General features: G+C 41.7%; 2 protein-coding genes across 8 annotated transcripts in view; one reads left to right on the top strand and one right to left on the bottom strand.

Moving 5' to 3' along the window:
* ENTPD7 (ectonucleoside triphosphate diphosphohydrolase 7) overlaps positions 1 to 16399 on the top strand; it is a 66102-nt gene extending 49703 nt beyond the window's left edge. For 2 of the 3 annotated variants that reach the window (XM_063710403.1, XM_063710404.1), the window contains one exon: positions 14229 to 15275. In XM_063710403.1, the coding sequence (XP_063566473.1) occupies positions 14229 to 14374 (146 nt within the window). In that variant the 3' untranslated portion in view covers positions 14375 to 15275. Of the gene's footprint in view, positions 1 to 14228 lie in introns of all 3 variants that reach the window. The other variant, XM_055352728.2, reaches the window with a different exon arrangement.
* COX15 (cytochrome c oxidase assembly homolog COX15) overlaps positions 1 to 16532 on the bottom strand; it is a 36456-nt gene that overhangs the window by 12930 nt on the left and 6994 nt on the right. The window contains exons 5-10 of one of the 5 annotated variants that reach the window (XM_055352729.2): positions 15269 to 15436; positions 12297 to 12378; positions 9319 to 9473; positions 7316 to 7429; positions 7257 to 7261; positions 4281 to 4475 (exon numbers count right to left, since the gene is read on the bottom strand). In XM_055352729.2, coding sequence (XP_055208704.2) covers positions 4415 to 4475; positions 7257 to 7261; positions 7316 to 7429; positions 9319 to 9473; positions 12297 to 12378; positions 15269 to 15436 — 585 coding nt within the window. In that variant the 3' untranslated portion in view covers positions 4281 to 4414. Of the gene's footprint in view, positions 1 to 2840; positions 5722 to 7256; positions 7262 to 7315; positions 7430 to 9318; positions 9474 to 12296; positions 12379 to 15268; positions 15437 to 16532 lie in introns of those variants that run through there. The other 4 variants (XM_004049932.5, XM_063710405.1, XM_019034841.4 and 1 more) reach the window with 4 other exon arrangements.

Here is a 16532-nt window from a genome sequence, read left to right on the forward strand (position 1 = left end):
TCAGAAATAGTGCCAAGTTTTCACTACATCTATTCTTGTTCCTGTATTTCTTTTCGTACTTTTAAATTTTATACATCTTTTTAAAACAATTTTATACAATTTCCTTTACTACAACATCTAAGCAATTCATTAGATGACTACAGCCTAGATGAAGGTATAAATGCCTATTACATCTACCTCATTAAAGAACTTCGTTGTAATTCTTGGGCAGTTTCCAGACTCTGTTACAGAAACAGAGGGCTGTTTCTTTTTGTTGTCTTTAAACTTTTCAAATTAATTCAAAACTAGTATCTAATTGTCCTTTTTGCTGTGGTATGTGGTGTAATGTTGATTGGGAATAAGAATTATGGTAGAAATAGCAGATGTTTCAAATTCTCCCATATTAGTCTCTTAGGGACGCTAGCTCCAGATTCCAGCCCCAGGGGCAATAACTTGTGAGGATTTTCCTGGTGTTACAAAAAATACTGCTGTTAAAAAACTAAGACTCAAAACCAAAAGTTGTGATTAATAATAACAGGATTATTAGTCAATAATATTTTGATTAATACTATAGAATAGCAAACAGTGAATATACCTCAAATTGAAAACTTTTAGGTTGTGTTCTTGGCTCATTCTCTCATAACCTGGATCTAAGTTGGAAAGCTGTGGCACCCTGTTTGGGTGTCCCATCTACCCTGTTTTCTGTTTCTGCAGATGGCTTGTTCAAGCTTCATTTTAAGCCTGCTCTGTCTACTTATCTTCCTTATATCCTAATAGACTTCTCTTGTGTCATTACACATTTCTCTTTTGCTCTAATATTTCATTATTTTCCAGTTTGTCAGTACCGTTATCAGAGGGACGAGGAAGGAATAACACACCAGTTGACCATTTTGTTTCTCTGAAAATCTGAGCAATACGGAGATCCTTTTATTAGTAAAACTGAATCATTACTCATACTACAAGGGCTTTCACTTTTAAAATGTAATCCATCATTGCTTGCCATTTTTATGAAAACCAAAGTTGAAAAGTTTTCTGAATCACAGGCTATATATATAGCCACACATGCATGACTTCAGGCTAGCATAAAGACATGTCTGCTCCTGAGCCTCTCCTTTTAAAGGGCAACCACTTGTATACCCTCTGGTGGCCACTCCTCCTTCTCCACTCCAAGGCAGCCCTGGTACTTTCCTAAGTGGCCCCTCCTACAGAGCACTTGCTGGCATTTGGCCTGCTGCTGGTGAAGACCGCCCCTTACTAGCTTCATAAATGTTTTTCTGCAAGCAGGGATCCCAGACACATACTTTGGTTTCTAGTGTTTCAGTTACTATGTTGTATTTGAAATTCTCATTCCACAATTACCCTTTAGTTGAAGTCCTGAAGTACATGCCGTGTACTCCCCCCTTTATTTCTACCTTGATCAATGGCCTCTGCAGAGTGTAGTGAAAGACATCTTTTTATTATGATCTACACTTTAAAAAACCAAAGGCTGCCTGTATTACATTGCTTTGGGGAGTTGTTAAGACACTGTTTTTCTACTGCTTCACATTAAACAATAATTTTGTTGAATTTTGAATTCTTAAAATTCTCACTGACAAACATTTTAGGTCAGTGTTGAGGAAAATGTGTGATGCGTGTTAGAGAGGTGATGCATTCTCCCTTATGCAGGGACATGGGTATATGTGTTACATATGCTGATATATAACCCACCATTCATCCCAGGACCACAAGGGTAGCTGTAGATAAACTGGTTATCCTAAAATCATGATTATCAGTGTTGATCTCTGCAACCAACATTGCTTTAGGGAGTTGCTAGTCATTACCCCTGCTACAACAGATAGTATTTGACAGTCTAAGTTACAGACAAAAAATTCTAGGTTGACTGATTAAGAAAGCCATGTGTTTTAATTTCCTTCATGTTTTAAAAACAATGGACATAAGTGCAGAGAGACCTTTGAAAATATTAAGGGAAATCTATTTAATCCTATAGGTATGTGATGACTTGTTTTTTTGGAAAAAGGTATTTGGAACATCAATCTGTAATTATCCATTTTCCATTCATGCATTCACTAATTCAATATTTGATATGTGTCTGGGAGTGCTGGGAATAACATAAATACAAAAAAAAAAACCTAAGATAATCATTCACCAGAAGCTCATAGATATAATACAGTTATATAGCTAAATGCCACCAGTTGTTTTTCCAAATGTATTCATCATCTGTAATAAAAGAAAAATGAAGTAAAACATCTGAAACCTTAACTTACTCACGAGTTGCTACTTCCTTGGAGGCAACTGTAGAAGCATTAATATATGGTTCTTTGGGTTGGGTCATACTGCCCTCTGCTGACTCAGTTATTAACTAAGGACAACCTGGGTTTGAGGATCAGGAGAGGATGGTGTGGGAACCTGCCTCAGGAACTACAGTTCCCTTTCTTTGAAGGATTCTATCCAGAAGAGACCATATCCTACTAACATACTAACAGGAGCAACATAGCAGATCAAATGATAAGGTGGGGTGGAAATTAGAAGGGAATGGGAATAAGCTAGTCAGAACTTTCTAAGGTAACTAGGCTATTAGGACCTAAGCCAGTGGTCCCTAGACTTGTCTGCACATTGGAATCACCTGGGGAACTTAAAAAATATGCCTTTTACTTCCTCTAGGGATTGTGACTTAATTGGTCTTAGATGAGGCTTGGGCTTTGGGATTTTTCTAAGATTCAAATAAGAGAGAAGTTGGGAATCCCTTCTAGGCAATAGCATAAGCCCAGCCAGGGTCCAGCATTTATGAAAAACTGACAAACTGTTTTGCTAAGAATCACCTGTGTTAGTCGGCTTGCATTGCTATAAGGAAATACTGACAATTTTTAGAAAGAAAAGAGGTTTATTTGGCTCACTGTTCTGCATAGAACTGTATAGGAAGCATGGCGCTGGCATCTGCTTCTGGTGAGGGCCTCAGGAAGCTTACAATCATGGCAGAAGGTGAAGGGGAGCCAGTGTGTCACATGGTGAGAGAGAGCAAGCGAGAGAGGAGAAAGTTCCAGGCTCTTTTAAACAACCAGCTCTTGCATAAACAACCAGAGTGAGAACTCACTCATTACTATCGGGATGGCACAAAGTCATACATAAGGGATCTGCCCCCATGACCCATATACCTCCTACTAGGCCCACCTCTAACACTGAATGTCACACTTTGAACATGAGATTTGGAGGGGACAAAACATCCAAACCATATCACCACCCGAGAATGGTACACTACAGGTCACAGAAACTTACAGAGTACTGGAGTTGAAAGAGAACTGAGATCCTAGTTCAGAGACTAAAAATGGGAAACATTAGGTCATTTATGGCTCTCAGACATGTTAAGCCTGCATAACATTTTTTAAAATCTTGAAATTAGTTCCCGACACTTAATTGAGAGCTTTCACAGAAAAATCTAGATATGTGGCTTATTTTTAAAAAATAGAAGATTTGGTGACTTAAACACTGCAAAATTAAACATTTATATCTGAATCCAGCATCTCTTTTTGCTTTGTAAATGAGGTCAAGGATGAAATCCAGATGTTCTTCCTTTGTATTTGTATTGTCACTGTATGGAATCTAGGTATATCCAAGGAAAAATAAACTTAAACTTATTTTCCTTATTTCAAAAAGCAAAACAAAAACCCAGAAGATCTAACAACCCTGGACCTGTAGAGTGGCAGCAACAGATCAGAACTCAGCAGTATAGTCCGAGCTGGGGCACCTGCTCGCCAGTGTTACTGTCTCCATCAGCCTGACCCCAGTGAGCATTTGATTTGGTCTACCCTACTCTTGCCTTCTACAGAACTAAAACTAACTTCCTGCAACTTTCACCCATTGCTGCCAGCTCTGCAGCATAATGGAAGCTCATTCCCTCTTCTGCATGAGATGGCTTCAACTTCTTAAGGACAGGAATCTTGCTCTCTCCCCAGATGTTCTCTGCTCCAGTTAAATATCCCTAGTTCCTTCACCTATTCCCTGTGTGACAGGGGTTCTGGACTCCTCATCATTCTGGTCTCTTCTTCTGGATACACACTTAGTGGCCATCAATATCTTGCTTAAATTTGGTACCCAGAGTGAAATGCAGTATGTTAGGGGTATTCTGACTATGGCTGTGACACTTCTACTGATAAAACCTGAAGTACCACTAATTTTTCTGTGTTATCATATAATAACAACATGAATACTACTTGGTTCATATTGAACCTGAGGACAACTAAAATCCCCAAGTCTTTTTTATATGAAATGATATAAGGCCAGGTTTCTTCAGCCCAAACTTATACAACTTATTTAATTTCAATGAGTATGTTACATTTCTAATCTGTTTAATTTCATCTCGATGGGGTCATTCTGGGACTGTTTTCAGTTGCCACTGTCATCTATTATATTAGCAATATTGGGTTGCTCCATCCTCAAATCAGATGTTTCTGATGCCTTCATCCAAATCACTGATTTTAAAAGTAAAGTTGAATAAGACGTGAAATATCAATAGAGACCAAAATCACATTAATTCAGCAGTCAACAATTTGTTTAAATATCTGGGTAGATGTCCATGCACTACACCATCAAGGCCATATTTTTCTTATTACAAAGCTGTTAGGAAACCCTCTCAGGAACCAATTTATACTGTCGATTCCATTCCTCTCTCTGACCTTGTAATGTTAACAGCCTTATCAAAAGAGGAACTAGCTGGGCGTGGTGGCCCACGCCTGTAATCTCAGCACTTTGGGAGGCCGAGATGGGCGGATTACCTGAGGTCAGGAGTTCAAGACCAGCCTGGCCAATGTGGTGAAACCCCTTCTCTACTAAAAATACAAAATTAGCCAGGCATGGTGACTTGTGCCTGTAGTCCCAGCTACTCGGGAGGCTGAAGCATGAGAATCGCTTGAACCTGGGAGGTGGAGGTTGCAGAGTGAGCTGAGATCACGCCACCGCACTCCAGCCTGGGCAACAAGAGTGAAACTCTGTCTCAAAAAAAAAAAAAAAAAAAAAATGGAACTATTTGGCAATTACCTTCTTTTCCAAGTACTTAAAAACCATTTTGCTACATATACACATTAAGCTTGTCAAAATCTGCAATTTCTCCATTTCTAAAAATCAGTATATTAGAAGACATTAGCTTTTTTTTTTTTTGCTGAAGACCAGCTGGCTACTTTGGGTATGTCAATCCTATCCTTTCAATCTTCACCTAATGGAAGTGAAGTTAAGATCATAAAGAAATTCTATTTAGGCAGAATTAAGGACTCAGGAGAACAAGGAGACAGAAATCATCCACGTAGAACCAAGAGCTTGCCAACACTGAAAAACCTGACACAAAGCCTGTTATGCAGCAAATGGCAGACATTTCTTTCTCTACGTTAAAACTGATTTTCAACATGAAAAGCAGATTTAAAAGGGAACATTTAGGGTAACCACACTTAATGCATTCTTGATCCAGTGACTATCTCAAAACAGGAAAAGATTTTTAAGTAAGTTGACCATTTGGAAACCACTTGGTATGTCAAGGTCATCTCGTAGAAAAGCCCAAGTTCTTATGATCTCTGAAGAGCTCTCAAAAGCAGTCACAGTCCCAGGAGGCTGGTCCTCTAAGAATCATTTTGGGACTCTTCGGAGTTCATTCATCAGCCAAAGAGTGCCAGTGAGCAAAGCCAAGGAGCCTGACTGGTGAGTGGCGGCCAGAGGAGTTGGGACATACATCAGCAGCGTGCTGATGCCCAAGCCCACCTGTCACAAAGGAAAGAAGGCAATAGGAAAGGCAGTAACCCAAAGTTCACATTGAAAATGGCCAGGTGTGGATAACCACACACAAACCTCCACATCCTCCTATCAGAGCACTTAAAATACACACATTTTTAATTTCACAAGCAAATATGCTTACAATGAAAGAAATTCGAACAAAATTGATAAACCTAAAATTCCCCTTATTCTTCAATCCATCCCGGTTCCCCAGAGTAGTCACTGTTACCAGTTTCTGCATACTTGTACTTTAGTATGTTTATAGAGCAATATATAGTTTTGTGCTTTTAAAAAACATATTGTTCTGTCACTTGCTTTTTTTCACTTAGCAATATACAGTATTAAACTGCTGTGCAGTATCGCACAGTATGGATATACCATAGTTTTTTTTGTTTTGTTTTGAGACAGAGTTTCACTCTGTCTGCCAGGCTGGAGTGCAATGGCATGATCTCGGCTCACTGCAACCTCCACTTCCAGGGCTCAAGCAATTCTCCTGCCTCAGCCTCCCAAGTAGCTGGGATTACAGGCGTGTGCCACCACGCCTGGCTAATTTTTGTATTTTTTAGTAGAGACAGAGTTTCATCATGTTGGCCAGGCTGGTCTTGAACTCCTGACCTCAGGTAATCCGCCCACCTCGGCCTCCCAAAGTGCTGGGATTACAGGCGTGAGCCACTGTGCCTGGCCCATAGTTTTTTAACTATTTAGGTTGTTTCCAATTTTTCACTATCACAATTCTATGATGAATTTTCTCATACAAAAGGTCTTTGTGCATTGGACTGTTTCTAGGACAGACACTAATAAGTCCATTTGCTGGGCCAAAGAATTATCCATTTAACTTTTAAAAGATATTGCCAGCCTGGGTGACAGAGTGAGACTCCGTCTCTAAAAAAAAAAAAAGATATTGCCAAATTGCCCTCTGGAAAAAACTGTACTGACTCATGCTCTCACCAAGAATATTTGAAAGTATCCATTTTCCTATGCCCATGGCAATACCTGATTATCTTTTTTTTCACTTTTTTCCAATTTGATAGGCACAAAATGGTACTTATTTTTTAAATTTGCTCCTCTCTGATTATAAGTGAAGCTGAACAGCTTTTCATGTTTACTGGCCATTAATCATTGTTTTTGTGGTAATTGTGTATTGATGTCCTTTACTTATTTTCCGGTTATTAATCTTTTAATTTATTATAAATATGGAAAATATTTTCTCCTAGTCTGTCACCTTTCCTTTTTTTTTTTTTAAACAGACAGGGTCTCACTCTGTTGTCTAGGCTGGGGTGCAGTGGTGTGATCTTGACTCACTGCAACCTCAACCTCCCTGGCTCAGGTGATCCTCCCTTCTCAGCCTCCCAAGTAGTTTGGACTACAGGCACACACCAACATGCCCATCTAATTTTTGTATTTTTTTTGTAGAGATGGGGTTTTGCCATGTTGCCCAGGCTAGTCTTGAATTCCTGGCTCAAGCGATCTGCCCACCTAGGCCTCCCAAAGTGCTGGGATTACAGCCATGAGCCACTGTGCCCGGCCCCTTTTTTAACTTTGTACTGGGGATACTCTCAGAACAAAAAGAAGTGGTTTATACCTGCGTATACGCCAAAGCCAGCAGAGTCACTGCTGCCATCTTGGTCCTTCTAGGAAGGGGAATTCTCCGAGAGAGGAAGTAGAGCACTGTAATGGCAGTGACTGAAGTGATTCCCTGCAGGGAAGAAAGAGTCTATCACATTAGATAGAAGTGCCAGGTTTCTACTCACCTTACATTTATCTCCTCTAGAACCACTCAGCAACCATGAAGTACTTTCCTGTACCAGTCACAGAGAACCTCCCTGCAGTCCCACCCTGATCACTCCTCCACAGGCTGTCTCTTCCACCATCCTCTTCTGCTTGCCACTTAAACGTTGGTATCACCCAGGCTCCACCTAAGATTCTGTATGTACCACTTTATACACCCTCACTCCCAGTGATCTCATCCACCTTCCAATGTGGGTGTCCCCCTCATTTTTAAGTCATTCTTTACATCCTTATGCCTAACCATGTCTCTAATCCTATATTCTTAAAGCAGGGCTGACCCCAGCACATGAGGGTTATTATTTTCCTGGGCTGTGAGTGGAGAAAGTGCTGGTGCTGCCAGCTGGTGCTAAAAAAGACCTAAAGTCTCATTTTCATTCCTATCTCTTCAGAACAAGGGTCCAGGACTGGCAATAATGGTCCCCTTCCTCTTCCACGGTATCAGGGAGAATGTTTTCTATCATATTTCTACATTTATTTCACTTCATTTCCTTTTCAGTGCTGTCCACAATGACAATTTCAACCAGGCTTTACTTATGCTAAAATACTGTGCGCAGGTGGGGACTCAGCCCACACCAGGTAACATGCCTCAGCCCAGCCCCCATTGGACAGCTAAGCCCTCTGGCCCCCTTTCTCTGGATGTGCTGCTCTCATCTCACACTCAACATGCCTCCACCTGATGACATCCTCCCACCTCTAGCTCCACACTCATTCTGAGGGTCCCATCCCTGTAGGTCATGTTTCAAGCATGCTGTAGAAGAAACTTTGGGATTTCACTTGATCTTTCTTCACCTTTATTCCTGACAGCCAATCTTATTAACTCTTTTCCTTTATTTATTTATTCATTGTAGAGATGAGGTCTCCCTGTGTTGCCCAGGCTGGTCTTGAACTCTTGGGCTCAAGCGATCCTCTTGCCTTAGCCTCCCAAAGTGCTGGGATTACAGGCATGAGCCATTGCACCCAGTGCTCTTATTTTTAAATTAAATTTAATTTTTTAAGAGACAGGCTCTCACTCTGTCTCCCAGGCTAGAATGCAGTAACGTGATCACAGCTTGCTGCAGCCTCAAACTCCTGCTCAAACAATCCTCTCGCCTCAGCCTCCCAAAGTGCTAGGATTATAGGTGTGAGCCACCGTGCCCAGCCTCTCTGTTCCTTTAAATTCTCTCTCAAATGCATCATTCTTCTCAAGTCCCACTCCCACCATGTAGGCCCTATCTCCATCACTCTCCCTGGCATTACGCAGCAGCACTATGCTTCTCACAGTCTCCTTACTGCTCATCTTTCCCCACTCCAATTCATCACACACAGGCCTCCAAGCCAATCTCTGAATGGCCCATAGCAAACCCTCAAAACATATTAGCTTAAATAGAATGAAAAGTACTGGTGAAGCTCCTGGCTCCTTGAGCTTCTGGTTTAGCTCCGAGAGCTACGTGCTTAGCAGCTATGGTCTCTGCATTCGCTTCTCTACTCAACCACATTTCTGCTGAAATGACTTTCTAGGTACGTGCAGGATTGAGGGAGGTTATCACTTGCCAAGTGGTAAAAGGCACATTTGAACTTTAAGAAGCTGGCAACGTCCTGAAAGCTAGAATTTGGCTGGGGTGGGGGTAGGGGGACAGGGGTGAATAATGAGGACAAAGACATTAGATTAGAGAAATGGTCCTAAAATTTCTTCCAAAGAGAGCAGGAAATATAGTTCCTGCTCTACCCTCTCAGTGTTGCCATCAGTGCTTCACTGACACCCCAAAGCCTATGATAGGCTCCTGTGCTGTCTGTCAGGTAACCACCAACTACACTTACCAGAATCCGGTGATCAAACTGCACCATGGTGGGATTCTCAAAAACATTCCTCAGGATGGGGGAGAAGGTAAAGAGGTCCTCTGGGATCCAGGATTCTCCCATTTTGGGAAAGGAGTTGTAAACAAGCCCAGCATCTAGCCCTGCCACAAAAGCCCCTGTATTCCAAGGTAAATGGTATTTATTAAAATGAGAGGAAGAAGAGACCAAATACTAGTTCTGACATAGAAAAAGTCTGTTATCCCAGAGTTAAACTAAGGGAACAGTCAGAGAATAATAGACATATCTACAACAGGAGTTCTCCAACAGAGAAGATACATCACAATCACCAAGGAAACTTCAAATCTCTGCATCCTTAGCTGCTCCCACCCCAAGATTCTGCTTCCTCTAGAGAAGTGGAGTAGAGGCTGTGGTGTGGGGGGGAGGGGGAGAGGCTTATTAGTTTAGAAAAATTCCCTTAGTGATTTTTTTTTTTTTTTTTGAGGCGGAGTCTCGCTCTGTCACCCAGGCTGGAGTGTAGTGGTGCGATCTCGGCTCACTGCAAGCTCCGCCTCCTGGGTTCATGCCATTCTCCTGCCTCAGCCTCCCGAGTAGCTGGGACTACAGGCGCCCGCCACCACGCCCGGCTAATTTTTAGTATTTTTAGTAGAGACGGGGTTTCACCGTGTTAGCCAGGATGGTCTCGATCTCCTGACCTCGTGATCCACCCGCCTCGGCCTCCCAAAGTGCTGGGATTACAGGCGTGAGCCACCGCGCCCGGCCCCCTTAGTGATTTTGATGCCCTCCTCACCCCGCCACTGAGTGCTGATTTATTTTAGAAATGCTCTCCCACAGATGTCTGCATGACTGATTCCCTTATTTCCTCAGCTTCCACTCAGATGTCACCTTACCAAAGCGATTTCGCTTGATGATCCTATATAAAATGGCACTCCCCTAGCCCACTTTCTGTCTCCTGACCCTAATTTATTTTTCTTCACGGCACTAAATATCATCTAGCACATTATGTTTCTATTGTGCATTATCTGTCTTCCCCAAATGCTCAATAAATGTTTGTTGACTGAACATGGAAGTGAGAAAAATCCTAAAACTTATAAACTAAATCCTGGATAAACAAATAAAGAGGGCATTCATGAATTAATGGATGTCTGATCCATTATTTATTATCAAAGAAAATCCAGAAATGTTTGGGTCACACTCACTTTTTTCTTTCTTTTTTTTTTTTTTTTTTTGAGACAGAGTCTGGCTCTGTCCCCCAGGCTGGAGTGCAGCGGCATGATCTCGGCTCACTGCAACCTCTGCCTCCAGGGTTCATGCAATTCTCCTGCCTCAGCCTCCCGATAGCTGGGACTATAGATGCCCGCCCTTTGGTAGAGACGAGGTTTCACTACGTTGACCAGGCTGGTCTCGAACTCCCAACCTCAGGTGATCCGCCTGCCTCGGCCTCCCAAATTGCTGGGATTACAGGCATAAGCCACCACGCCTGGCCTTTTTTTCTTTTTTTGAGTCAGGGTCTTGCTCTGTTACCCAGGCTGGAGTGCAGCAGCGCAATCTCGCTCACTGCAGCCTTGACCTCCTGGGCTCAAGCAATCCTCCCGCCTCAGCCCCCTGAGTAGCTGAGACTACAGGTGAATACCACCACACATGGCTAATTTTTGTATTTTTTGTAGAGACGAGGTTTCACCATGTTGCCCAGGCTGGTCTTGAACTCCCCGGCTCAAGCAATCTACCTGCCTCAGCATCCCAAAGTGCTGGAATTACAGGTGTGAGCCACTATGCCCAACCCACTCCATATTTTTTTTTAAATATCCCTTATGAAGTAAAAATTCATGCTCTTATGCCAAAAATAAAAGTGTTGAGTGGCTCATTGGTTTGAATCAATATTATTTTTATTACAGAGCAGTACTATCAATAGAACTTTCTGTGAGAGTGGAAGTATTCTATATTTGTGCCATCCAATATACTAGCTCCTAGCCACATGTGCCTGTGGAGCATCTGAAATGTTGCTAGTGTGACTGAAGAACTAAATTTTAAATTTTATTTAACCTTAATTAATTTAAGTTTAAATATCCACACGAGGCTACAGGCTCCTCTACTGGATAGTGCAGTTCTAGAATGAGAGCAGCAGAGGTGCAAGTGTGGTTTAAAGAATGAAAACGGCCAGGCATGGTAGCTCATGCCTGTAATCCCAGCACTTTGGGAGGCTAAGGTGGGTGGATCACCTGAGGTCAGAAGTTCGAGGCCAGCCTGGCCAACATGGTGAAACCCCATCTCTACTAAAAATACAAAAATCAGCTGGGCGTGGTGTTGTGCACCTGTAGTCTTAGCTACTCGGGAGGCTGAGGCACGAGAATCGCTTGGATTTAGGGAGGCAGAGGTTGCAGTGAGCTGAGATCATGCCACTGCACTCCAGCCTGGGCAACAGAGTGAGACTCAGTCTCAAAAAAAAGAATGAAAAAATCCTGTGTTGGTCTCTCTGTGCCAATGAACTCTCCACCTGCAACCATCTCTGAGGGCAAGCCTTTTGTCTGACCCATGTTGATGTAATGTGATGATAACAATGTTTATATATAGTAACAGCTAACACTTATGTAGCCTTTGCTACATGCCAACAACTATTCTACACATTTCACATTTAGCAGTCATACTGTTGTCGTAATCTCCATTTTATAGATAAGGTCTCTAAGGCCCAGAGAGGTTACAGAGCTTGCAAAGGTCATATAGTCCACAGGTAGTGAAGCCAGGATTTGAACCTAGGCCATCTGGATCTAGGTAGATGTTCAATATTTTTGTTCAATTGACAGTAAAGCAGAATTTTTGGAAGAGAGAAAGGACAGGAAACAGAAGGTGAAGATAGTGGGAATGAGAGAAACAGATGTGAAAAGGAAATATAAAGATGCAGGAGGAAGGGGCAAAGCATTAGGCAAGAGGTCCCAGCTTAGAGTGCAATGCAAACAGGTCATCTTTGATGAGCTGAGTCCTACCTGAGAGGGCCGTAAGGAACACCAGACCTGCTGTTCCATGAGCAAATCGTCTCAACTGTAGGAGTTGGTGGGTTTCAGGCAACTAAATAAGAAAAAAAATCATTCAGTTAAACTGTGTTGCAGGAACAATGAGAGGCAGCAAAGATCTCCAAGGCCAAACCCAAGTGACAAATTAAGATCAGATCTTCTCTGACCCCTAGACTAGGTTAAGTACTCCTGGCAGATATTCTGTTCCAACATGCACTGTATTTTATTATAACTATAGATTACTATCTGTTTTCCCTTCTACCCCATAAGTTTTGTGAAGGCAGGAACTGCCATCTTTTTTACTACAGCAATCTTAGCCTAGTGATTGGCACATAGGTACTCATTACGCATCTGTTCAAAAACTGAATGATTTACATTATTCAGGAAACAATGCTTCATCACGGTTGAAAGGATGTAGCTTAAGGTCAGGACTGGATTTTCATGTGTGTGATATTAGTGTTTAGCAAATATAGTCAGAATCAAAATTGCATAAAGTGCTTAGAGATTCCTGCATTTAATGTTTTTGATAAAATCAAAATTTGTTTTTATTCTTATTACCAACTTCTAATACTAATAAGTGAATCATCAAATATGAATAAGAACTTTATAAACAGGTGACTATGCTACCCTCAAATGGCTTACACTCTACTATATGAAAAGTTAGGTATCATTACTAACATATTATAGGACAGTATATCAGCACTGTCCAATAGAACTTTCTGTGATGATGGAAAAGTTCTATCATCTACCTAAGGAGAGCTTGAAACATGGCTAGTATGACTGAAAATTAAATAAAAAATTAATTTTATTTAAATATAAAGTTTAAGTAAACAAAAAGCTTATGTAAATAAATTTTATTTAATTAAAAAAATTTTTTTTCTCATTTTGTTGCCCAGACTGGAGTGCAGTGGCGCAATCTTGGCTCACTGCAACCTCCACCTCCCAGGCTCAAGCGATTGTCCTGCCTCAGCCTCCCAAGTAGCTGGGATTACAGGTGCACGCCACTATTGCCCAGCTAATTTTTTAACTTTTAGTAGAGATGGGGGTTTCACTATGTTGGCCAGGCTGGTCTCAAACTCCTGACCTCAAATGATCCACCCACCTCAGCCTCCCAAACTGCTGGGATTACAGGTGTGAGCCACCGTGCCCAGCCTTAATTAGTTAAAATTTAAATAGCCATACGTAGCTAGTAGCTACTGTGTGGGACAGCATAGCACTATATGGCTCATTGGCTAGCATCTCAAATCCTTTTTGTAATTAGGTGAATCTAAACAAACAGAGAAAAACAATTGATAAAGTCATCAGTAACCTTTAAGAGTACAAATTCAATAGCAAGAGTGTGTGGGTTTATGTGTAAGTGTGGGTAAATGTGTGAGTGTGTATGTATTGGGTTGGGTGAGCAAGATAATTACAGGGATTGAAAAGAAGGAATAGATTGTCAGGAAGCAGCAGCTATAGATGCAGGCAAAATGAATTCATTAAGATGAATTCATTTTAGAAGTCTGAATTAAAATGAATTCATTTTAGAAGTTTGGCTTTGATGGGCACAGTGGCTCACACCTGTAATCCCAGCACTTTGGGAGGCTGAGGCGGGTGGATCACCTGAGGTCAGGAGTTCAAGAGCAGCCTGGTCAACATGGTGAAACCCTGTCTCTACTAAAAATACAAAAAATTAGCCGAGCATGGTGGTGTGCGCCTGTAGTCCCAGCTACTCGGGAGGCTGAGGCTGAAGAATTGCTTGAACCTGGGAGGTGGAGGTTGCAGTGAGCCAAGGTCACACCACTGCACTCCAGCCTGGGCAACAGAGCAAGACTCTATCTCAAATAAATAAATAAATACATAAATAAATAAATGAAGTTTGGCTTTGACAGTCAGGAGACTTTCAAATAATTCCTTATTTTTCAGATGTGGAATTATTCAGTGGTTGTCTACTGTATCAATATTTCAACCCAATTTGGCTTCTCTGTGGGAATGACTGCCAAGACAACACGTCCCGTCCTTACTGGGATCTAGCTACTAGCTCCAAGTACCTAATGGATGATTCGACTTAAGAGTCCTGCTGTCATCTCAAACTTTTCTCCAGGAACAGCTTACTCAGGTCAACCCATGATTTCAATACCTAATATAAGACTCATTTTTTTTTTTTTGAGATGGAATTTCACTCTTGTTGCCCAGGCTAGACTGCAATGGTGCCATCTCAGCTCACTGCAACCTCTGCCTCCTGGATTCAAGCAATTCTCCTGCCTCAGCCTCTCGAGTAGCTGGGATTACAGGCATGTGCCACCACGGCTGGCTAATTTTATATTTTTAGTAGAGATGGGGTTTCTCCAGGTTGGTCAGGCTGGTCTCAAACTCCCAACCTCAGGTGATCTGCATGCCTCTGCCTCCCAAAGTGCTGGGATTACAGGCGTGAGCCACCGCGCCTGGCCAAGACTCATTTAAAAAAAAATTCTAGGGAAAAAAAAATGTCCTATAAGGGTGTGGTGTCTTGGAACCTCTATTATTAATGAAGGCCTCAAAAAAATGTTATACCTTGCTTTTAAATCAAAGCATAAAATGAAAAACTAGTACTTTGCTTTAATCAGCAGACAGAAAAATACTTCAGACAAAATCACTAAGGTTTACTATTAGACTTAACTGGCAGGTCCCCATTTAACGAACAATATGGCTCTTGTCCACACCAGAAGTTCAGAAACACCTCTGTTCTGATCTTTCTCACTTTGCCATCCACCATCCCTTCTAGGAGTCAGAGGTAAAGCGACTGGGATATTTCTTGTTGTTGGTACTCCCTCCCACTCTATTTTTCAATTTGTTTCACCTTTGCCAATAGAAAATGTTGGCAAAATATTCAACTCCTATATGATCCAGCAATTCTACTTCTAGATATATATCCAAAAGAACTGAAAGCGGGGTCTTGAAGACAGATATTTGCACACAACTCTTACCTTGTGCGGAGGGAGTAGCAGTGAGAGTGAGGTCCACAAGCTGGCACAATAAAGAACCAGGGCTGATCCCAGGTGGGCAGCAAGGCGGTACTGACTGACCCGAGGGATGTCATGGGAGTCTGATTTTTCTTCTAGTCCACTTTTCACCATATACCATCCCAACAGACCCTAGAACCCCCAAGAGATGAAGCAAACAAAACAAGGTTAAAATGATCTGTTCAACTTTCTTTTTTTTGTTGTTTTTTTGAGACAGAGTCTCACTCTGTCACCAGGCTGGAGTGCAGTGGCGGGATCTTGGCTCACTGCAACCTCTGCCTCCCAGGTTCAAGTGATTCTCCTGCCTCAGCCTCCCAAGTGGCTGGGACTACAGTTGCGCATCACCACGCCTGGCTAATTTTTGTATTTTTAGTAGAGATGGGGTTTTACCACATTGGCCAGATGGTGTCAATCTCTTGACCTCGTGATCTGCTCACCTCAGCTTCCCAAAGTGCTGGTATTACAGGTGTGAACCACCACACCCGGCCTGATCTGTTCAACTTTACTGAGAAAATGAGCTGTCAGGAGTACTCTCTACCCCACCCCTCCTCTTTCCATACCCTCTCCAATACGCAGTGTCCCAAGATTCATGATTTATCCACAATTCTTCACATATCACCATTAATACTTAACTACTATTTAGATCAGAAGTGTCTGATCTTTTGGCTTCCCTGGGCCACACTGGAAGAAGAACTGTCTTGGGCCATGCATAAAATACACTAACACTAACAGTAGCTGATGAGCCTTAAAAAAAAAAAAGGTCCATGGATATATCTCATAAAACTAGATTGAATGTTTTGGAGAAACTTAATAAAGGTAAATGCTTAAAAACATCTACTGTCAAGTTAGGTTGGAATAAGACAATTATAAAAGTTTCAGGGGAAAATCATAAAAATCAATAAGGTTTTGCATGCAGATCGCTTTGCAAATATCTAAGTTCCCACTCCTCTTTAAGCAAAACCACAGTTTATGGGGATATAAGAAACCTGCAGTTGAATGCCAATCTGGGGACGCATAGTCAAAGAAAAGGCCTTGATTTTGTAAAAGTTGGTAATGAATGTACAGATTTAAGTTTAAAAGTTTATGTTATGTATCATATTCTATGATTCTCTGCTTTAACTGGCTTTTTCAATTAACCAAACAATTGTTAGTTCCAATCATATGAAATAAGACAGCCCTTTCACTCCCACTTGCCCAGCTCAGTAGAATCAGGTCAAAGAGGTGGACT

Source organism: Gorilla gorilla, chromosome 8 (genome assembly GCF_029281585.2).
Source record: "Gorilla gorilla gorilla isolate KB3781 chromosome 8, NHGRI_mGorGor1-v2.1_pri, whole genome shotgun sequence".
NCBI classification, from domain to species: domain Eukaryota; kingdom Metazoa; phylum Chordata; class Mammalia; order Primates; family Hominidae; genus Gorilla; species Gorilla gorilla.